General features: G+C 42.5%; 1 protein-coding gene across 3 annotated transcripts in view; it reads left to right on the top strand.

Annotated features, from left to right (window-relative positions):
* Golga1 (golgin A1) overlaps positions 1-23,988 on the top strand; it is a 65,421-nt gene that overhangs the window by 31,045 nt on the left and 10,388 nt on the right. For all 3 annotated transcript variants that reach the window (XM_051185365.1, XM_051185366.1, XM_051185367.1), the window contains 5 exons: positions 3,376-3,501; positions 10,501-10,596; positions 16,316-16,411; positions 18,316-18,465; positions 19,232-19,327. In XM_051185365.1, the coding sequence (XP_051041322.1) occupies positions 3,376-3,501; positions 10,501-10,596; positions 16,316-16,411; positions 18,316-18,465; positions 19,232-19,327 (564 nt within the window). The remainder of the gene's footprint in view (positions 1-3,375; positions 3,502-10,500; positions 10,597-16,315; positions 16,412-18,315; positions 18,466-19,231; positions 19,328-23,988) is intronic.

Here is a 23,988-nt window from a genome sequence, read left to right as displayed (position 1 = left end):
CAACACCACACCCACCCTACTTCTGTATACCCAGTCTTAATATTGCTCTTATTTTAGGTACATCCTATGAGACTCAGATGTGATTAAAGAATAGATGAAAAGGGAGACTTAGGAACTGCGCAGGTTTGGGCAGCAGGGATCGTGTTTGGTGGAAGTTCCATTAGTCAGCCCCAGGTGTTGAAGTCCTGATATAGCACCACCAGACCAACAGTACTGCAGGATGCCATCATAAGACTAACTGGAGTTTTGGCAACTTGATTCTTTTTCTGACCCCAGCTTTATGCTCTACCTAACCAAAATAGTAACTTGTATAAGATGGTTGGTGTTCAGTGGAAAGAGTCACCATAGTGTCCCTCAAGTGTAGAGAGCTAAGCAGCAGAGCAGGTCAGAGCCTGATGACCAGTCTGAACCCTTACTGTGTCACTGAGAGGTCTGTCAGTTTACTGTAACACAGACACAATGAAGAGTGCTTATAAAGACTAGAGATAATGGGAAATGGGATAATGGGATAATGCTTGCATGTTGGAGCTGCTGCTGTGACTGAACCATGCTTCTTACAACTATTTCTGTTGCCCCCAATTTGCATTATAATGGGATATTTGTGGGACATATCATTATGAGCCAAGCTGTTTTTCTTTTTTGGCGTAATACTCATTTCTCCTGTGTTACCTACTTTCTGAATATTGCTGTTTACTTCAGCATCCGAGCCACAGGTTTCAGGCTTATCTTCATATTTTCTGGCCTCCTCCACATAGTTCCTGATCCAGATGAACTTGCCTATGCTGTTTGTTCTCCTAAAACAACCTTAAGAGAAAAAGGATTTAGCTTAGCTTACAATTTCATGTTACAGTCTTTCTTGGTGTTCTGTTGCTGTGAAGATACACCATGACCTAGGCAACTCTTATAAAAGAAAGCATTTAACTGGGGGCTTGCTTACGTGTCAGAGACTTGGTGTATTATCATCCTGACAGAGAACATGGCAGCATGCAGGCAGAGAGAGAATGGGTCTGGTATGAGCTTTTGAATGCTCAAAGCAAACCCCAGTGACACACTTCCTTTTTAATAAAGTCACACCTCCTTGTCCTTTCAAATAATTCTACTCCCCTGATGACTGAGCATTCAAATATATGGGCCTGTGGGGAACATTTTGTTGTTTGTTTGTTTGTTTTCAAGACAGGGTTTTTCTGTGTGTCTTTGGAGCCTGACCTGGAACTTGTTCTGTAGACCAGGCTGGCCTGGAACGCACAGAGATCCGCCTGCCTCTGAGTGCTGGGATTAAAGGCATACGCCACCACCACCCGTCAGACTTTTTTATTCAAACCACCACATAGTCTGTTAATGAGGGGGAAAGAAGGTGGCAGGGCATTATATTCACATTCCAGAGCAGAAAGAAATAATACATGCATTCTCACTTGTGCTCAGTCTCCTCTTCATACTTACATAGTCCAAAACCTATAGCCAGGGATTAGGCTGGGTTTTCGTATATCAGTTAATATAATCAAGACAGCCCCTACAAACATCCCACAGACCAACCAGATGCAGAAGATCCCTCATTGAAGCTCTATTCCAGCATGATTTTAGATTACATCAACTTGGAAAACCTTTATGCTACTCTCTATCCACAATTCTGTTTCCTCTCCTGCCTCTGTGTACCTGAACATGCCTGCTTGGGAGGCCTAGTCTGAGCATCGCTGTAGCACAAATAATAAAAACCCAAAGACAGATATTAGGGTTCAAGTTGAAGATCAGAAAAAGCAAAGCAGCCAGACTCTTACCTCTACCTCAGACTGGGGTATTCCTGGCTCCACTAATCCTTAATGTGCCTGGAGACTAAATTGCCTTCCTGTCCTCAACATGGCTGGAGAATGAATGCCAGCTCTGAGACCCTGGTCCTGTCTTATATACCTCTCTAGTACTGGAATTAAAGGCATGAGCTCTATTTCTTTTAGACTAATTCATTCTCGTGTACCCCCAGGTGACCTTGAACTCACAGAGATCCATCTGCCTCTGTCTCCTGAGTCCAGGGATTAAAGGTGTGTGCCACCACTGCCCAGCTTCTTATGGTTCTGTCTAGCTTTGCATTCTGATCTCCAAGCAAACTTTATTAGATCATAAACAGTTTATCACCACACAACTCAAATAGTTGATCCTTTGCTTTCTCAAGCACTTTTTATACCACTGTATTACAGGATGAGTATGTTACATTATCATTACTTATATGAGAAGGTATCCATCTCTATTTCCAGAGACCAGACTTCTTGCTTCTGTGGGTCAGAATCTGTATATTCTTGGAAGACAACAGATAATGTTTAGGCCTGACGAAAGCTTTTAATTTGTGGAGTTGTGCATCCATTCTTCAGAATCTCCCACTCAATCTTGCTTTTACTGGTAACAGTTGAGAATAACAAATACTTTTCCAAAACATAATAGAGTTATATCTTCCTAAGGAGAGATTGACCCAGGCTGAACATGTCTCTGGCTTGCGCTGGAGCAATGGAAGTTTAAACAGGGCATGTAAGGGAGCAGAGTGAGTGTGAGGGGTGTACATACCTGATGTCCTGCACCTTCCTGGGAGCAGGGAATGGGCATCCTTAGTGGGAGAAGGACCACCACAGATCTGAGTGCCTGTGTATTCAGAGCTTCCTGGATTCTCAGATCTGAAATTGAGCAGATCTGAAATTGATTGATTGGTGGTGATGAAAGGAAACAACTCTTATTCTGTCAATATTATCACTCCATTCAGTGACAGAATGTGAAACTGAGTGGGCACTGTTGTTCTTAAACCAAGCTGTGAGATTCACAGTGGCCCTGTTAGTTCTAGTCATTCATTTCAGAAGTTCTCTTTTTTACCTCAAAGGAATTACCTCAGCTTTGTCCCTGCTGTACCCAGCTCTTGAATTTCCAGGAACAAACATGATTTTCTGGTTTGTGGTATTTGTTTATTGTCAGTGCTAGGGATTGAATCCAGAGCCTTAGGAATGTAATTCCAAGATCATTTCAGGGACACTTAGAGCTTCTTCAATGGGATAGGCCTTGCTCCTTCTACCAGGAGAGTGATTAGTTTTTTTTTTTTTTTTTTTTTTTTTTCTTCCCAAACTATTGAGTGTTTAAAGTGCTCATGCTTGCTTCTTGATTCACTTGGTCTTCATCTGGTGCTTGCTTCTTGTGGTAGGTCTCCTCCTTTAGTGTTGCTGGTTCACATATGGCACCTCTGTCCCCATTTTCAGCAAAGCTTTCTTGGTTGCATGTTTTTATGTGATGTGATTGAGCTCAGGATTTCAGAGAAGCATGATGAAGAAACAGGGCAAGGAAGAGAGGTAAGAGGGCTGATAGTCTAAAGAGGGCTTAAAGAAATGGTTCTGCTTTCCCCTGCAGGTCACTGCTGAAACTCAAGAGAAAGAAAAAATCATCACACATTTGCAAGAGAAGGTTATAGCCTTGGAAAAGATACTAGAACAGAATTTATCAGGAGAAAATCATGTACAAGAACTCTTGAAAGAGGTAATGTGTACTCATGCTGGCCAGTGTTAAAAAGATATGGTGATGCTAGAAGTTGCATATGTTCTGAGTTTCTGATCCAAAGGGTTAGATGACAGTTCCCTGCAACTTATGGGCTCAAGACATCCTTCAACCTAAACTCCTGAGTAACTAAGACTATAGGCATATACCACATGGCTTATGCAACTTTGGATTGACATCAAAAATAACCTTTAAGGGGCCAAGTGTTGGTGACACACACCATTAATCCCAGCACTCAGGAGGGCAAGGCAGGTGAATCTCTGTGACCTCAAGGCCTACTTGGTCTACCAAAGGAATTCAAGTACAGCCAGAGCTACACTCAGAGAAACCCTGTCTCAAAAAAAAAAAAAAAAGTAGCCTTTAAGTCTGGGCAGTGTGCCCCAATTATTAGACTGCTTGCCTGTCTACAGGCTTTGTACAAAGCCCTGAATTGAGCTGGGCCGTGGTGGCACATGCTTTTAATCCCAGCACTCGTGAGGCAGAGGCAGGTGAATCTCTGAATTCAAGGCCAATCTGGTCTACAGAGTGAATTCCAGTACAGCCAGAGCTACACAGAGAAACACTGTCTTTAAAAAATAAAAATAAAGCCCTGGATTCAGTCCCCAGCACTGCATAAACCAGGTGTGGAAATGCATGTCTGTAATTCCAGAATTTAGAAGTTAGAAGCAAATGAATCAGGAAATTTAGGGTCATCCTTGCCTACATGGTGAACTTGAGGGTAGCCTAAGGTACATGAGACCCTGCCTCAAAACAAAAGCAAAGCATGAGTCTCCTGTGTGTTTCTCAGAAAAGGGGAAAGCTTTTGTTTTGCATAGCTATATGATGACTCATGTACCCAGGCTGTCTGTCTTGTCATGTTACACTATTCCCTTTCCTACACTTTCCCCTCCCCCCTAACACACACACACACACACAGGGGAGGAAAATTATCAAATCCTTTAGTTTGAGCAAGAACTACCTTGCATCATAGGTTTTCCTTGGCTGGGGTAATCTGTTCAACAAACTGACCTTATGCCCTCTTTATGACCCAGTGATTGGCCTAATCATGACAGAAGATGACAAAGCTATGAGCTTTAAGCTTATCCTAGAGTAGATTCCACTATATATCAGCTGAGCTTCTACTCTCCAGCCACTGGACTCCAGCACTAAGTGAAGGTGCATGAATGTTTCCAGACTGGCCACCCAGCACCAGTCTCTCCTTCACATTCATCACTCCTACAAAATGATCTTCCCAGACTGTATTACTGAGCATATTCACTCCCTTGAACATCTACATTGAGTATAAAAGGGATTCTAATGTGTAACTTGATTTCTAGAGACAAGCATCTGTGTTGGTATCTTGTGTTTAGTCATTGTGACTTTTTTTTTTCTTATTTTACATATCGATCCCAGTTCCCTCGCCATCCCTCCCTCCCTCTCTTCCACCCTTCCATTCCCCCCAACCACCCTCCCATCCCATCCCCCCACACATACTCCACATGTAGGGTGATGCCTTCCTGGAGGGGTCATCTAAATTTGTCAAGTCATTTGGAGTAGGGACTAGGCCCTCCCTCCTGCCTCTAGGCTAAGGGAGTATCCTTCCATGGGGAATGTGCTCCCAAAGTCCTTTTGTGCACCAGGGATACTTCCTGATTCCACTGTCAGAGGTCCCTTAGACTGCCCAGGCCTTCTAACTGAGAATTCCAATTGTAAAGCATGCTGGTCTGATAAGATGCAGGAGATTATTCCAAATTTTTTGTATCTGTTGAGATTTGTTATGTTGCCTTGTATGTGGTGGATTTCAGAGAAGGTTCCATGTGGAGCAGAGAAGAAGGTATATTCTTCTGTGTTTGGTTTGAATGTTCTATAGATGTCTATTAAACCCAATTGAGACATAATTTCTATTAGTTCCTTTGTTTCTTTGTTAAGTTTCTGTCTGGAGAGTGGAGTGTTGAAGTCTCCCACTATGAATGTGTGACGTTTTATATGTAAGCTTTGAATTTTAGTAGCATTTCTTTTACGATTGTGGGTGCCTTTGTATTTGGGGCATAGATGTTCTTCTGAACATTTGAGACTTTGTGCTGATGGATTTTTCCTGCGATGAATACGAAATGACCGTCTTAATGTCTTTTGATTGATTTCGTTTTGAAGTCTAACTTGTTAGATATTAGGATAGCTACACCTCCTTGGTTCTTGGGTCCATTTTATTGGAAGATCTTTTCCCAACCCTTTACCCTGAGGTAATGTCTATCTTTGAAGCTTAGATATGTTTCTTGTATGCAGCAGAAGGATGGATTCTGTCTTCATAGCCATTCTGTTACCCTGTGTCTTTTTATAGGCAAGTTAAGACCATTTTTAGTTGTTAATTCTTGTTTGTTTCAGATTTGTTGTTGGAGGTGGTGTTGTGAATATATTTGCCTTGCTTTACCCTTGGGTTCTGGTGAAGTGGGATTATCTATTGCCTATGTCTTTGTGAGCATAGTTAACTTCCTTGGGTTTGAGTTTTCCTTCCAGAACTTTCTGTAGGGCTGGATTTGTGATACATACTATGAAAATCTGGCTTTGTCATTAAATATCTTGTTTTCTCTGTCTACAGTGATTGAGAGTTTTGCTGGGTATAGTAGCCTGGGCTGGCATCTGTGGACTCTTAGTTTGTGGACTCTTAGTTTTTTTAGAACATCTATCCAGGACCTTCTGGCCTTGAGAGTTTCCATGGAAAAGTCAGGTGTAATTTTGATAAGTCTGCCTTTATATGTTACCTGGCCTTTGTCTTTCGCTGCTCTTAATTCTCTTTATTCTATATGTTAGGTGTTTTGATTATTATGTGAAAAGAAATTTTTTTTTCTTTGGTCCAGTCTATTTGGTTCAGTATGCTTCTTGTACTTTCATGGGCATGTCCTTCTTCATATTGGGAAAGTTTTCTTCAATGATTTTGTTGAATATGTTTTATGCACCTTTGAGCTGGGCTTCTTCGCCTTCCTCTATGCCTATTCTTAGGTTTGGCCCTTTCACAGTGTCCCACATTTCCTGGATGTTTTGTGTTAAGGATTTGGTGGACTTACGATTTTCTTTGGTCAGTGAATATTTTCTTTAGTTTATCTTAGTTTATCTTCAGCGCCTGGGATTTGCTCGCTGCGCCATCTTCAATATTCTGAACCTTTCTTTCTATACATTCTATGCTTTGAATTCTATCATTTTCAATGTTTCGAATCCTTGTCTCTATGCGTTGAATTCTATCATTTTCAATGTTTCGAATCCTTGTTACTAAGTCTCCTATGGTTTGTACAAGTTCCTTATTGTTTGCTGTAATCTCAAACCATTTCTTTAAGAATATCATGTTAATGATGAAACCCATTGCTATTACAAAATAAAAGTACATATTGGTCCAGTCATAAGTTTCTCCTGCTAAAATCCCTTCTACATATGAAGTAAAATAATTCCTAAAGTTCTGCATTGTAAAATTATCTGCCATAGTTAAGGAACAATTGATCTCAGATTTTGTATCAGCTTAAATTGCAAAGGATGTTACAATTACCTTAGGTGTAATTCTGCTGTCCTGGAACTTTGATGCTTTTAGTTGTAGATCTCAGCTTGTGGTAGTTATGCCTGGAGGTATACCACAAATGGCGCTTAGCCGCCAAGGCCCGTCTGATCCCGGTTCTGCCCAGAAGTGTACCACCAAATATTGTCCGGCAGCAGACGATCCTTCTGATTCCGGTCCCTGTAGAATAGCTCTTAACAAACTATGGCAAGCAAAATTTTGTTAAAAGGAGACTTCTAGAATTACTGGGAACACAAGACTAAACGCGCAAGCAGGGCGGGTGCCGCCGAGCGGCTCTACGCAAATGCAAAGTCCCGTGCGGAAATGGGCAAAAAATGTTAAACGGTAAGTGCCTTCTCAGGTCCGCTTTAGCGGCAAAGATCTCCTTTGCAGTGAGGAAGAGGCAAATGTCCCAAAGCTGTGGTAAGTCCACCTGGTTAAACCCTGCCCGTTGGGGAAGGTGGGGGAGGGGAGCGACATCTGCTGCCTGGGTGAAACCCAGGTCCTGTGAAAATCCTAATCCACTTCTGACACCAGATATCGCGGTTAAATAAGGATCAGGATAAACAAATAGGCCGAATAGATGTTTATTCAGGGAGAAATAACTTACAACCTAGACAGATGAACACCAGGAAATTCAACCCGATACTCTCCTGTCCGAGTCAGGCCAGCAAGAGAGCTTTTCCCGGCTCTCCCTCCAACTTCCTTCCACAGGTCACTTCCGCCCATGGCTCCACCACCAATGGGCGTGGTCAGTGCCACAGAAGGACTATCTCACTACACTTATATTCTGTTGGTTATGCTTGTGTCTGTAGTTCCCATTCATTTGCCCAGTTTTTCTATTTCCAGCATTCCCTCAGTTTGTGATTTCTTTATTGTCTCTGTTTCAGTTTTCAAGTCTTGAACTGTTTCCTTCACCTGTTTAATTGTTTTTTCTTGGCTTTCTTTACTTTCTTTAAGAGATTTGTTCATTTCTTCCAATTTTTTCTTTTTTTTTTTTTAATGTATTTTTTATTGAAGATAGAATTTTTCATGCAATATATTCTGATTATGATTTCCCCTCCCCCAACTCTTCCCATATCTTCCCTACTTTCCCACCCATCCAAATCTACAGCCCTTGTTTTTCTCTCATTAGAAAACAAAAAAGGCATCTAAAATAGTAAAATAATAATCACAACAATGCATTTATTTCTAGGGTCAGTGTAAGCACAGGTCACCCGGAAACTTTTAGGACCAAACTCAAGGACTGGCTTAAAGTCATTCTACTCATGAGATCCTCTTGGAGAGGACAACCTCAAGTAACTTTCCTCAGGAGCCCTTCACCTTGTTGTTAGACATAGGGTCTAGACAGCCCGGCCAGCAAGTCATGGATCTTTTTTTTGTTGTTGTTGTTGTTGTTCCATTTCTTTAAGGAATTTTCTCACATCGACTTTGAGGGCCTCTATCATTTTTATTTTTTAAGTCCTTCTCTTCTGCTTCATCTGCTTTGGTGTGTTTGAAAGACCCACAGAGCGTGGACCTTCATGCTCTGACTCAGGAAAGGCAACACCCCAAATCACTCAGGAAAAGTGGTCTTGATGCAGACTGCAAGAGGACTTTTTTTTATTCCAAGTGCACTGGGGTCCACAGTCATACACCACTCTGGGGTAGAGGACTGAGGACCCCAAGTGCAGAATTGAGACAACTTTCATAGGGTTTACAACAAAGCCCACACATCGTAAACAAGTCATCTCATAGCATCAAGAGCCCTTGTGGTGTGGGCCGATCAATTTAAACCAATAGTTTTAAATCATCTAAGCCCACGCTTTATAGCCCAATCAGATGTCTGCATTTGTGCAGGCTCTTAGGTGGGGTGACAAATGGCAGTTAGGATAGTTACTGAGGCAGGGGTTTCACAAGCAGTTTACGAAGTCAGAGGCAAGGAATGTGACCTTTCACCTATTTACTGTTAGAGGACAGGGTCTGGAATTTGAGGTTTTTAGGACTTTTTAGATAGTATTTCTAAACTTTTAGTTTCCTGGGGTCATTGGAGAGTAAGGCTATATTTTCCATCCTTTCATGTTCAGGTTGGTATAGAGTCCCTAGATTCTGGTGGTGTCGTGCTTCTCTTTCTATTGTTAGATGTTTTCCTGTATTGCTGTCTTCCCATCACTTCTTCCAGTGGGTGCAGGTGGGGTCTCTGTCTATACTACTCCCCAAAGTGGGCTCAGGTGTGTCCAGAGTTCGACGTCTGTAGCTCTGGGTGGTTCAAACTCTCTAGGAGGTCTCTTCTCAGGCAGGAGCCCAACAATGGGGGTCAAAGATCAGGCAGGTGGGGACTCAAAGTGGTCCCACATGTATAGGCAGGTCTAGTGTGCTCAGAGCAGATCCAGGAAGTTTCCCGGAGGTGGCAGAATTGGATCCGCCCTCTGGTCCAGTGCTCAACCAGAGCAGTGGGACAGTGGGCTAGGTAGGGCACAGGGTGGAGGGGAGGGCAGATTCTGGGTTGGGGAGGTTGTGGATCAGAGTACTAGGAGTGTTCTTGCTGAGAACAGGATATGGGGGGAGCAAGAGTCAGGGTTAACCCAGGGTGTTCCCAGGGAAGGGGGGGGGGTGTTGACCTGAACTGGTCCCAGACTCGCCTCCAGCAGAGGCCCAGCGATGGGTGTCTCTGGCAGAGGCCCCTAGTCATTGTGACTTAAAGCAAGTCACTTAATCTCTTTGTGCTGTCTTCTCTATACAATTGGATTTGTATTCTGTCAAACTTGATTAAATCAGAATAGAAATTGGAGCATAGTAGGTATTGTTGTTATTGTTTTTCCATACTCGTATTAAAGAGTGAATAGGAATTACTTGAGAGTTTGTTTAAAGCATATATATCTCTAGTCCTTTTCTTAGAAATGTTGACATGAACATGTGCAGAGTAAGGCCTCACGTTTAGCCAGCCTCCCCAGTAAAGCTAATGCCAGGTTTTGAAAGATCTGTTTGAAAAATTTCTGCCTACAAATAAAATAAAACTTTGGCAGCACTAAAGAGTTCCTTATCATCTGACCCTTTTGCCTACTGTTACAGTCTGCTTTATTTACCTAAGTCCCTCATCACTTTGCCTTCCGAGGAGCTGTATTTCTATGAACCCAGGAAACTTTTTTCCCTCTTAAAAAAGAACAGAATCTCACTATGTGACCTCAAACTCAGGCCTCACTTAGCAGGCCTCAAACTCAGAGAACTGCATGCCTCTGCCTCCTGAATGCTGAGATTAAATAAATACACCACCACATCCAGCTTCTAGTATATGCTTTTGTGTTTAGTCATTTGTCCCAGCCTTGGAAACAAATGACTGTGCCAAATTTATTTGTGTGTTCTCTATGGTATTTGAATATATCTCACTTTGCTAAAGCTTTTGTCCATTTGTTTCTAATGCCTAGCATCAATAAATACTCATTAAATGTAAAAAAAAACTATTACTTTCTTTTAACTTACAGAGAACAGTTGCTGAACAGAATCTAGAAGACACTAGGCAGCAGCTCTTGGCTGCCAGGAGCAGCCACACCCAGGCCATTGACCTCTTGGAGACTCAGGTATGACCTCACTCCCCTGTGATATGTATAATCTGGTTGGAAGGCAGTTTAGCTAAGAAGTCCTTGGTTGGCCTTGATTTCAGTTTGTTTGCGTGTTTGTTTGCCAGGTTAGTGAGTATGACAGGTGGTTCATTATGTTTACTGTTGTGGTTATTAATGCGTTTTCACCTATTTTCTCTTCCTGTTAGCCTCTGATGTTTCTCCTTTTGAATTGTCTTTAGATATCCTATACCTATTTTTCTTTGGTTTTTCAGTCTTTTCTTGATTGGGTTATAGGATTTTGTTACATATTCTAGTTCCTAATCTTGTCAGTTTGAGTCGTGAACCAGTCTGTGTATGTATCCCTTGCTGAACAGAAATTCTGAAGTTTGGTATCATCAGAGTCATTGTAAGACCTGCAGAGTGTGGACCTTCACGCTCCCACTCAGGAAAGGCAACACCCCAAATCACTCACGAGAAGCGGTCTTGATGCAAATAGCATGAGAAGTTTTATTCCAAGTGCACTGAGGTCCACAGTCATACGCCACGCAGGGGTAGAGGACTGAGGACCTCCAGGGCAGAATTGAGATGGCTTTTATAAGATTTACATCAAAGCTAACAAGGCCAGTTTCAAAGCTAGCCTGTTATTTTCACTAGGCCTAAAAGCAACGTCATGGGATAGTTCAAAACTTGGAATGGTTAGTAAGGTTTCCTAGGTTACAGAGATTTAGCACACCTGCAAGATTAGGGGGTTTTCTTTCTCAAGAACCAGCAGACTCAGTAGCCTTGTCCTTGAGCGGCTGGGAGAATGTACTTTCCAGTCAGGGAGTTATCTATATCTATTGGCAGAGGCTTTTGTTTTCTCTGTCTTTCCCTTTTTGCTATGAGTTCCATCTTTTAGTTATTAATTTTCTTTGTGGACAGGATGACCCATAACAGTTCCCAGACTGTTGTTGTGGATAACAACATTCTTCAGAAACTAGGTGATTATGAATAATAATAATATCCAAAAACCAGTCATTGTGATCAAGCTATTTCATGTGTTTTTCTTTTTTCCTGAGGTTTGCATGCAGCTAGGGTAATCTTTAAATAAATGCTGATGGACTTTTTCTAAATTTCTAACTTTTAGTGGTCATTAGAGAGTTAAGCTGTATTTTCATTCTTTCATCATCACTTCTATCTATGTGGTGGGAAGCTTCATCTTAAAAAAAAAAAAAAAAAAATCATGACCCAGGTGGTGGTGCCTACCTTTAATCCTACAATCAGGAGGCAGAGGCAGGTGGATCTCTGAGTTTTTGGCCAGTTTGGTATACAGAGTTAGTTCCAGGACAGCCAGGGCAATACAGAGAAACCCTGTCTTGGAAAAAATAATCCATTCATGTTTCTATGTCACAGAGATCTTCTATTTTTAATTGTATAATTCTGTCCACATAATAGAGTTCTTGTTCACTGTCATGTGATAGTAAAAATACAGCTTTCCTTTTCTCTGGAGTTCTTACCATTTTTTAAGCAGTCTGTCTTTCCCCACTGTCACTGACATAACTTTAGTATGTACTGAGTTTTTTGGTACACATTGGATTTTCTCTTCTTTTGCCCGTGTATTTCTTTAGTATAGTTTTTGTCAGTGTGTTGGCAGTATGCATCTCCTGTCGGGAACGGTCTTTGCAGGGCTGCAATTGGAACCAGCCGAGCAGCCCCAAGTCCGTACCTGAGTGGGGGAGTGTGGATGAGGGAAAGGCTAGCTATAGATAAGACAGAGAGACAGAATAAAGGTCAGGAGGGCAGATCAGTCAATACTGAAATGACATGAGTTTATTTTTCACCACTCTTATATAGCATAACCAAAAAGTGGAACACATATCATGTATATGGAACAAACAGACTTTTCTTCCTCACTCATTCCAGGGAATCAATAACCTCACCTTAGCTCTAACTTCTTGTTCCCTAGCCTTGAGGTCAGGAGTAGCCATACCTCAGAGCTTCTCCTTCCTTAGCCTTGACAAGAGTAGCCACACCTCAGATTCAGGTCTGTTGTTATTTAGACTAAGACAGCTGAAACATTTTTACTGTAGCCACACCTTTGACTTTTAGGTCTTGTGACTTATTGACAGCTTTGAACTCTGTTCTTGTGCCAAGATGGAGTGCAGCCATCTTTATGGGCATCCTTAATCTCAGAATTTATGAACTGAGTGAGGCCAAAATTCATTCTGCGATCACCAATCCCACTTCTGAGAATCTTTGCAAACCCCAGTCTCTTTAACCAACAGTTGATGGTAGTCATGAGTCACTGGTTCATCAGTCTCCTCAGGCAGAAGAGTGGCAGGATAAGGGTGGCTGGTGGAGTGAACATAATCCTCTCAGTGAGAAGCAGGCTTTGGTGGTGAGTCATGCGGGCCTTGGTCATCATCAGTCGGGGGTTGCCAGACAATGCTCTCCAATGCATGGGGGCTTTATGCTTTATGCCCCAAAGTCAACTTGTCAGCTGTGATAGCTTTTAGACAGCCAGGCCATCCACTGGCTACAGTAATCAAGCCTCTTTGACAGATAAGCAACTAGTCTGTTCCATGGCCCTAGGGATTTGGTCAAAACTCCTCAGGCTATCCACATAAAGGGTAAAAGGTTAGTTACATCAGGGAGGTTTAGAGCAGTGTGCTCAGCTGGGCCTTTTTAATGGCATCAAATGCTTCCTGATGCTCTGGGGTCCAGGAGAATTTTTTTCTTAGTCAGCAGGTAGAGTAGAGCTGCCAAGGTCTCGAACCCTGGGATCCATAGCCTGCAAAACCCAGATGTCCCCAGAAATTATCTTCCTTGCTGGCCATGGTAGGGGAATTTTAAACACTTGGGGCAGTCGGGTCCAGGTGAGCTGCCCAGTTCTGCATGTGTCAGGGTCCTTCCATTCAAAGGCAAAAAGCAGTTGGCTGGTGGGATGTAACCTCGAACAAATGGGATACCCGGACCACGCCAAGGTCCACTGTTCTTCGGGTAGTCCATGAATTACCTTGGGCTCGGGGAAGGGGTCCAAACCCCGTCTCCCTTTATCTTTTCTTAGAGCTAGGACCTTTGATACCTTGTTTGTCTTCTTTGGACAGTCCTTTACCAAGTGTCCTTTTTCTTTACAATATGCACACTGGTGTGGTCCTTGTCGAGTGGGGTCCTGTTGCCCAGGTTCCTTAGCTGTCTAGGGCCTGTTCTAAATTTCCTAACTTTTTTTTTCTTTCTCTATTTTTTTCAAATAGATTTTGAATTTTAGTCAAATTCTTTTCCTGTTTTCTGTCATGCTTTTTCTCTTTTCTTTTTTCTCTGCTTTCTCTCTCTCTTCTCTTTTTTTTTTTTTTTTTTTTTTTTTTTTCTGTTCTCTGTCTCTCTACTGTCTTTTTTCTCCTTTTCTTCTCTGTTCATTTAATACACTTTCTCTACCTCTTTCACTAAATCACATAACTCAGCTTTCTGTAACCCTTCCAGTCTCTGGAGTTTCCTTTTAATATCTGGGGCCCAATTTCTCCATGAAGACCAGAGCCACCGAAGCTCTCTGGGCTTCTGAGGTAGGGTCAAAAGGAGTGTTTTCTTTACCTTAGCCAAATTGATGGGTTTGCAGACCCACCACCAGAGCCTGGCAATAGACTTTTAAGCTCTCCCTACCTTCAGCAGTGTTGAAGTCCCAACTGGGGTGAGTCGAAAGGAATCCCAAGTCAATCTCGGTTTTTCAGCTGCGTGGGCTGCCCATCGGCCCCAGGGACATGTTTCTAGCCTCAAGCAGAAGCTGTTGATAGTCATCTTAAATAGCCTGGTGAGAGAACATAAGGAATTCCACCAACCCCATAAGGTGTTGGGGATCCTCTGAGAAAAGGGGGTGGTTAGTTTTCCAATTACAAAGATCTGAGGAGAAGGGCCAGACCTGGAGGCTGCAATCTGGATACCCGGTACTGGGGAGCCAAACATGCGCAGCAGCAGGTTCATAACCCTGTCCCCCCCATTCCGGCATGGCTCCACCTGGGCTACCCAGTCCCATGGCCGTTCAGCTGCAGCTCAGCCCCATCAGCTCTGGTGGCCCCGCCACATTCCTGGGGGCAGGGGACGAGTGCGTTCATTGTCTTGCTGGGACTCCCGGCCCTGAAAGTGGACCTGCACAAGTGCTCTCTGGCAATGGGTCGGGATGAGAGCCAGGTCCTGAAAAACAGTTGCCTTTGTGGGCCCGGTCTTAAGACATCCTGCCAATGATCTAAAGTCAAACTTAGGTGAGGTAATTAGTTGTTGACCCATGGGAAGAGTAGAAACGGACACAAACAGTAGGAACAGAAGGACGCGACAAACAGAACAATCGACAGACAGGATAAATCCGCATGGTAGACAAACGTCACCCAAACAAAAGTTACAAAGCGGAAGGGAAACGGACTCAGGGGGCCGGCCGGCCTCCGGAGAAGCGAGACTTCGTCTCCTCCCCTCCTCCCCTCCTCCAAACAACCCGGAACTTTCGTCCAGGGCAGGACCAAGGGTCTCAGGACACGTCTGTCTCCCCCTGTGGTCCTATACCAAATACAAGTCCTGCACAGGCCAGGCACAGAAAAGAGTCAAAAATACATAACATCAGACACATCAGACATACATCAAACGTATAGGTTGTGAGCTCTATCTTACCTCCAACTGGCAATGGAATTGAGTCTGGGGGTCGACCAGATCTCAGTGGGACCTCCAAAATGTAAGACCCTCAGAATAAACAGACTCCCAGTTTCGGTCTATTAAAAAGTCATAAAAACTTAAAGAAAATACATTATAGTGGTATTGCTTTATAATGAGAAATTTGGGGCTCTTGCTTATTACTATAATATAGGGTTTTATGTAAGTGTATGTTATGGAATTGAAGCTGGAACCTGTTCATTCAAAGTACTCTCTTTACCACTGAGCAACATCTATCTATATCCCTGAGTTGAACTTTTTCTGGTTTGAATTTTATTTTATTTTCGTTTTGTTTATTATTAGACAGTTTCTCACTATGTAGCCCAGGCTTCTGTCACAGCCTTCCAAGAAGTTCCTGTTGTGATCTGGCATGCCTTACCTATTCAGTTTTGATTTTTGTTTTGTTGGGTTTTTTGTTTTGTTTTGTTTTTAATTGTTTTGGGGGTAAAGTAGAATGGTTTTCAGTTTGTTTGCTTGTTTTTAAAATTATTTTCTTATTTTATGTGTGTGGGTGTTTTGCCTACATGTATGTCTGTGCACCATGTGCAGGTCTGGTGCCTTCAGAAGCCAGAAGAGAACATCACAGAGTCCCTAAAACTGGAGTTATTAGTGGTTGCGACTTGCCATTTGCATGCTGGGACTTGAACCCTTGATTCTGGTAGATCAGCAGTGTTCTTAACTGCCAAGCCATCTGTTCACAGCCCTTCTTGTTTGTTTTGACACAGGGTTTCACTATGTAGCCCTGGCTGACCTAGAACTTCCTGAATGGCCTCAAAGTCTGCCTCCTTCTGCTGATATTAAAGGCATGTGCCTTTTTTATATGATACCTAATGCTGGCTTTTGTGCATGTGCACATATACACACACAGTCTCCTGTAGCCTAGACTAGCTTCAGACTTATAATGGAGTAAAGTATAGCTTTGAACTTCTGATCTTCTGCCTCCACCTGCTGAGTACTCTATTTGCAGGTGTGTGCAACTACATCTTGTTTCTGCCTCTAGTTTTAAGCAATGTGTTAAACCTTTCCAGCTTCTTGTAAACAGAAAAATTGTTTTTGTTTCGCTCAGGTGAAGTATCTAGAGGAAAGTCTACAGGCCACTGAGGAGCAGCTGAGCCAGAGCAGGAATGTTGTGGTTGCCCAGGAAGCCCAGATCCAGAAGCTTGTAAGGGTTTCACTATGTGCCATGATCCAGTGCTTTCCTTCAACACCTTCACAGATGCCCCAGATATGTGCACATGTCTGCAGCAGTATCAGTATTTGACATGAACAGAACAAGGGATGGGAGGGTTACCCTGAAGTGTCAGTGTTACTCAGAGCCATGGACTAACTGGTAGTTTTCACCCAACATCTGCTTTTGTTGATGATCTTGCCCTGTTGTGGATCCTCAAGAGTTCAAAGCTTAGCTGTGGAAAACAGGTCAAAACCATGGAATGTACTGAATATGGTGACACATTCCTTTAACCTCAGCATTTACAAAGCTGAGGAAGGCAGGTCTCTCTGAGTTCAAGGCCAGCCTAGTCTACATGGTGAGTTCCTGCTGGCCAGGCCTGCATAGTGAGGCCCTCTTTAAAAAAAAAAAAAAAAAATGGTGGAAATCAGTATGACAGTTTCTCAGAAAAGTAGGGATCAACCTACCTCAAAGACCCTGCCATACCACTGTTGGGCATACACCCAAAGGAGGCACACTCACACCACAAGGACATGTGCTTGACTTTGTTCATTGCAACATTGTTCTTAATAACCAGATCTTGAAAAAACATAGATGCCCCTCAACTGAAGAGTGATAAAGAAAATGTGGTATAAATATACAGCAGAGTACTGCTCAGTAATAAGAAACAATGACGTCTTAAAATTTGCAGGCAAATGGACAGAACTAGGAAAAAAAAAATCCCGATTGAGGTAACTCAGACCCAGAAAGAAAAATATAGTATGAACTCACTCATAAGTGGATACCAGACATAAAACAAGATACTCAGCCTACAATCCACAACCCCAGAGAAGCTAGAACCCTCTTCCTGAAACAGATGGAAGCAGATGCAGAAATCCACAACTAACCATTGGGCTGAACTCCTGGAGTACAATCAAAGTGAGGGAGGAGCAATAATATGAACAAAGGAGTCAAGACCATGATAGGGAAACACAGAATCAGCTGACCTGAGCTAGTGAGAGATCACTGACTCAGGTCTGACAAATGGGGAATCTGCATAAGACTGTACTAGACTCCCTTAATATAGGTGACAATGGTGTGATTGGGACAATATATGAGGCCACTAGCAGTGGGTCCCAAGATCTAACACTAATGCACAAACTGACTTAGTGGAGCCCATTCCATGTGGAGACACATCTTGCCCAGCCTAGACACGGGGGTGTGGGGGTAGAGAGGTGCCTTGGTCCTGCTTCAGTGAGATGATGGGACAGACTTAGTATACTTCCTAGGGGAGGCCTTACCCTCTCCATGGAGCAAATGGGAGGTGAGGTGGGGGGAGCAAGAGGAGAGGGATGTGGGGGAGCTGGGATCGGGAAAAAAATGGGTTGAAGCATTTGGACAATCATACCCTGAGTGAGCTAATAAATTGGACATAATGAAATAAAAGCAGCCAGCATTGGTTTCCTATTTGTGGTATCCCTGACACTATGCAGAATGCTTTTTACTTAGTCCTTGCAGCACACCTAATACACTGTCACTGGGTATCATACTCATTCTATAGATGAGATAAGCTCAGAAGTGACAACAGTCATATCTGTTTCATGTATATCCTTATTATTCACCACTTCATTCTCCTGCCTCCCCTAGGAAAACCTCAGCCATAGAGGTCCATCAAATAGCTGACAGAAGCCCATATCTAAAGACAGGGTGGTACTCAATCAATATAAAGAGGCATCAGGGCAAATGCCAGGCTTCAGTTTCCAGGGAAGGCCAGACCCAGCAGCAATATGTAGAACATGCAGGTGTTTGAAGCCACATCAGGGCAGCAGAGATCAAAGAAGGTAGTTTTAGATAGTCAGAAAATGGTGGTACTCTGAAATCTTTGTGTCTTGGCTAACTGTCCTCTGGTTTTCCTACAGATCACTAAAAACCAAGAGAGCAGCCTTTCCCAACAGCAGGTTCTTGCCCTGGAGCAGCATTGCAGGGAGCGTAATCATGCACTGGAGGCACAGATTGAAGTTCTGGAACAAACACGGGTGGCCGACCAGATAGCTTCAGAGAAGGGAATGGTGAGTCCACACAGGAGCACTGTGTCACTACAATTGAGCAGAATTGTACCTCTCTCAGCCAGGGAACCACTTCAGAGACCAGTTCACTGCTTCCCTGGAAGGACTTTACCTGCTCAGGAGACTGGAAGTGAAACACTGGTTTTTAGAGATGCACAGCAGGCAGGTTTCCCACAAAGATGTCTTCTTGTTCTCCCTTAGCTTTTCCCAGTTTTTTTCTAAAATCCATGTTGTTCCTCCCTAGAGGCTTCTTTCTATGATCCCTCTATGTATCCTACAGTCATAAGAAGCATGCTACTCTTCTTTGAGAGGATCTAGAGACTGAGCCTCACACCTGGTAGTCTCAGTCTCTAGATCCACTCTCTCTACCCCTGGAGATTTTCAGTGTTTTTCTTGCTTGTCCCTTGTTGCTTACTCTTACAGTGGCCAAAAAAAGGGTCATTTCTCTTAATGGAGGTCAGAGATTATGTATCAGCTGCCTTCCCCAGTTGCTCTCCACCTTACTGTTTGAAATGGAACCTCAGTGACCTGCTGGCCAGCGAACCCCAGAGATCAGCCATTTTCTGCCCAGCACTGGAATTCAGATGTATACCGCCACTTGCTGTGTCCACATTGGTATTGGGAATCTGAATTCAGAGCCTCATACCTCCCTGACTACCTTACCAACTGAGCTATTTCCTCAGCCCAAGAAAAGTCATTTCAAAAGGACTATGTTGGAAAGATATGGCTGGTAAGACCTTTTCTTACATGTGCTCTGCTCACTTTACAGCGACAGCTGCAGCAGGAAAATGTGGCCCTTAAAGAAAGCAGAAATGAATGTGAACGTTCTTTACAACATCATCAATTTGAACTAAAGAAACTAAAGGTATTTAATAGAATCCATTTTACCAAAGTTCCTAACTGTCACATATGTTTGGAGTGGACAGGTCTGACACTGACATCGAAGAGGAAATAGGTGTTGCTCCTGCCTCAGTGCTGTTATCTGCTCTAGTTTTCCCAGTGACCCAGGAGTAGGAAGGCTGTGATTCTTGTGCTGTTTAGGCTCTGAGGGCAGTCAATCCAGGTGCCGTACGTAAGTTAAGATGTTGGGCTAGTCTTCTCTAGCTGTTCACTCCATCCCAAAGCCCATTCCTTCTTCCATGCCTTGTGAACAACTGGCTGAAAGCTCTGGCTTGTTTTTTCAAGGACACATTCAGATTCTGGGTAAATGCTAGCCATGGAACATTTAGGACTTGCTTCTGATTTCAAGGAGGAAAAGAGAGGACTGGCCGTTGGAGTGACTCCTACATTTGGTTTATGGAGCTCAGAGTTCCTTGGGTTTAGCACTGTTGGCATTCTTTGTTGTAGGTACCTTAGAGCAGATTGCATTGTCAGGACTCTAGGAGTATATTGGTCTCTGTCCACTAGATGTCAGTAGCCAGCCCACTGATGACAACCAGAATTGTCCTTTTGGAGACCAAAATTCCACCTGCCCAGAGGGTTGGCCACTGAGGTAACTGGGCACATAGAGATACCATTCACAGGTGTCTAGGTCACATCTGGTAATTTTTTAATTGACAAGTTTGGAAGTCAGGGCAGAGGATTCTGGTAAATATAAATTAGAAAACCAGCATAGCAACCAGGTAATGGTGGCATACACCTTTAATCCCAACCCTTAGGGGGCAGAGGTAGACAGATCTCTAAGTTTAAGGCCTGCCTAGTCTACATAGGGATTCCAGGATAGCCAGGGCTACAGTTTCGGGCGGGAGGAGATGAGAGGGAGCAGGGGAGAAAAGAGAGAGGAGAGTGGTGGTTGTGCAGAGGCAGGCTGATCTCTTTGAGTTGGAAGCATAGTGAATTCCAGCCCAGCCAGTGCTACATAGTAAGACTCTGTCTCAAAAACAGAACAGTCAGGCACAATAGTGGGCACCTGTAATTTCAGCATTGGGGAGGCAGACAGATAGATTCCAGGAGCTTGGAGACCAGCCAATCAAGCCAAGTGAATGAGTTTCAGGTTCAGTGAGAGACCCTGTCTCAAAAGATAAGGTGAATTTGGAAGAGAGATATGCATATAACATCACAAACCTTACAGAACCAAGAAAAAAAAAAGATAAGGTGACAGGTGGTTATGGTCAACCCCTGGCGTCCATGTGTACTCACACACACACACACACACACACACACTAACATGTGTACATACACATATAACTTTTAAAAAGTCTTTCATTTAAAAATCATTGAAACCTAAAGTTGATTTTTTTTTGTTGTTGTTGTTGTTGTTAACTACATTTATTTTGGGGGGAGTGGGATGAGTATAGAGGCCAGAGAAGTGGAAAAAGTTGTCCTATGGTCTCAGTGCTTGATGAGATCATTAGGCTGTTATTCCTGGCTCAGTGAATAGGTAAGAGCTATTCCAGCTATTTGAATTAGAGAGTATTCTAATGTGACATTCTCAGCTGATTAGCAGGTGTATGGTGAAGTACATGAGCAAAGGCAGAGAAATGCTGAGCCAAGGCCACCATTGCCACATTGTAGGACCATGTGTCAAAGCAGAATGAAAAGAGGCACTTTTTTTTTTTTTTTTTTAACATCTGTGAGAATAGCAGCATTGGGTTGAGGGTTGACTTACAGTCAGGAAATAGAATTAATTGACTACTGTTGATGCTGTCAACAATCGTGAACAGAACATGACACTGGGCTTCCATTAGCACAGAAAGCCTGTGGATACATACTTGTCCACAATTTCGGGTGACAAATTCATTGGCAAGACTCAAATGAGGACATGTGTTACATGTTAGTGTTTCTAGCCCAGAGGAATTAGTCCTTGAAAGAAAGATACTGAACTTGTTTTCACACTTAGCTGGTTTGATTTTTGAAACCCACACTGTTAAAAACAAGAATCTTACACATTTTGTGGGATAGTGTCCATCTTTTAGAAGAAGCAATAGTGTAGCAGGCTGATGAATAAGATATGTAATTCAGCCACAAAAACAAGTCAGTGGGTCACAAGACAAATTTGTAATATTTTATGATGCAATAGAAGATTTCTAGTTAAAGAAGAACAAGGATACCATGAAGGTGGCAACTACACAGGCATCTTCAGACCCTCAGAGGAGGAAGTGAGGAAGTTGTATGAAATTTAGATTAAGGAAGCAATTGTATATGTCTGCCACACAGACCTCGGATGGGGTGCTGCATAGCTATCCTGGTGTGTGTGGGAAGGAGACAGTGGAAGGACTGGGTGGCAAGTGTTGGGAAACTGCAAGATGTATGCAATTGCTACTTCAGGACAGAATTGCTGCTGCCAATGCAAAAGGATGTATGTGAGGACCAAGAAGATCCAGGAAGGACTTTTCTATTCTACCTGTTCAAATAACCTTCTTATTAATTATGAAAGCTTGGCCAATAGCTTAGGCTTATAACTAGCTCTTATAACTTCAGTTAACCCATTTCTATGTGCTTCCCCAAGGCTCATGGCTTGTTTTCATCACCTACACATCCTGCTTCCTCTGCATCTAGCTGGTGACTCTTGGCATCTCCACCTTTCTTCTTCCCAACATACTCTCTGCCCTGAAAATCCTACCTAGCTATTGGCCATTCAACTTTTTATTAAACCAATCAGAGTGACAAATCTTCACAATGTACAAAAAGATTATTCCACATTTGCCCCTACCTATCTAAGATTTTGACTCTAATATAATAAAAATATAAACAATGGGAATGATTATGATTATAAGGTAAGAATTATAAGGTAAGATTATAAGGTAAAAATTATATTGACAGTGTTCAGTCTATTTGTATTTGACATATTTGGAGAAAATACTCCATTATTTATTGTATCTTGGTAAATCCAAAGCTCTGTATCTAATTTACCTTCTATCATAACTAAAGAAAACTATGTCTATCTAGTCTTCAACTACAAAGACTTATCTTAGTAAACAGGAAGTGCCAAGCAAGCAACCTTCAAAACTAAAAGAAACAGCAAAGATATCTGGCCACCTGGACAGTCAAGGTTCCTCTACAACATTGGGGCATCCATCTTCAGCCTACATGCCTAGAATATCTGACAGACTTTTCTGTGAAGCAGGAATTTTGAAGGACTGTCATATCCTATCTTAGCAAATTTTAGCACTCACTCTTCTTTGTGTCATGCTAATCCAGCTTGGACAGCATATTATCATCAGTCGAGGAAAAGGCAATTTCTTACCCTAATGGCTAGCCTTTGCCATAAAGAAAGCAAACTCCATATGGAGGTTCTTCAATGTCTGGAGCACAAGTTCAAATTGTCCTTAATAATAAAAACCCAAAGTCAGATATAGGGGTTAATGCTGAAAGATCAGAGAAGCAGAGCAGCCAGCCACTAGTTCTTACTGAATCCGTAGAACAAAGGGACGATTCTATCTCTAGGAATCCTCAGGCTGAATGCAATGCGCTCCTCTTTCCTCTCTCCACCCAGTCAAATCGCTTCTGTTTCTATTTCTTTGGTGCTGGGATTAAAGGCATGTGACTCCCAAGTACTGGGATTAAAGGTGTGAACCACCACTGTCTGGCTCTGTTTCTCTTTTAGACTAGATCAATCTCTTTTAGCCCACGTGGTCTTGAACTCACAGAGATCCATCTGCCTCTGCATGTACTCCACATGCTGGAATTAAAAGTATGTGCCACCATCTTCTGGCCTTGATGGCTTAGCTCTGTACTCTGATCTTCAGGCAAGCTTTACTTCTTAGATTACTAACAAAATACCACCACAGGTGCCCATCATTCATTTTTGGAGTAGACTTGTCTCACTATCAAGAAAAGCCATATGTTATAAAAATATTTTAAATGCCATACTATGTGTCTTTAAAGTGCTTGAAGATCATCTATCTACCTAAAATATATCCCAGTATGACCTTGAGAACAAACCTAACAAACAAGTTTGATAGTTATAAATGACTGTTAATCTCTATTTAATATCCAAAATAACCTTTTTAATAAGCTGCATAGGTACAATACCTTAAACAAGAATAGAAACATAAAATAACCTTAAATTTATATCAATATACAAAAATCCATACCAATGTACAGTATTTGAGACTAATGGTTGTTTGAAAGTAGACTCAACAATCCAGCCTTTTACCTCATCTTTTTTTGCTGTATCCCTTTTCCTTCAAAAAAAAAAAAAAAAAGATCCTTGATTCTAATTCCTTTGTTTAGCTTTTTTCTTTACCATGACCAACTTGTAACCAACCCCCCTAAACAGTAACAAACATCTATCACCAATCAAATGACCAAAAGCCATCCACCCCACCTCTTGGACATGTGGGCCTTGTGTTCTCTAGACTACTTCCTATTGTGTGAGGGTGCTGGTATCTCTAGGAAATCCTGGGGAAATTGGGATAATTGTCAGGTACTGGAAGAGTTAGCTGTATTATTTGTCTTTGTACAATGGGAAAGTGTAAGGCTTATATAAAGTCCTGTCTGGAGTAGTCTGTGAGGCTGGACTATCTTAGCCATCAATCTTGAAGCTGTTCTGGATGTATAACTCTGAAGAAACTGCCAACAGAG

Source organism: Phodopus roborovskii, unplaced genomic scaffold, assembly GCF_943737965.1.
Source record: "Phodopus roborovskii unplaced genomic scaffold, PHOROB, whole genome shotgun sequence".
In the NCBI taxonomy this organism is placed as follows: domain Eukaryota; kingdom Metazoa; phylum Chordata; class Mammalia; order Rodentia; family Cricetidae; genus Phodopus; species Phodopus roborovskii.
Note: the sequence above shows the minus strand (reverse complement) of the source record. Positions and strands in the feature narration are given on the sequence as shown.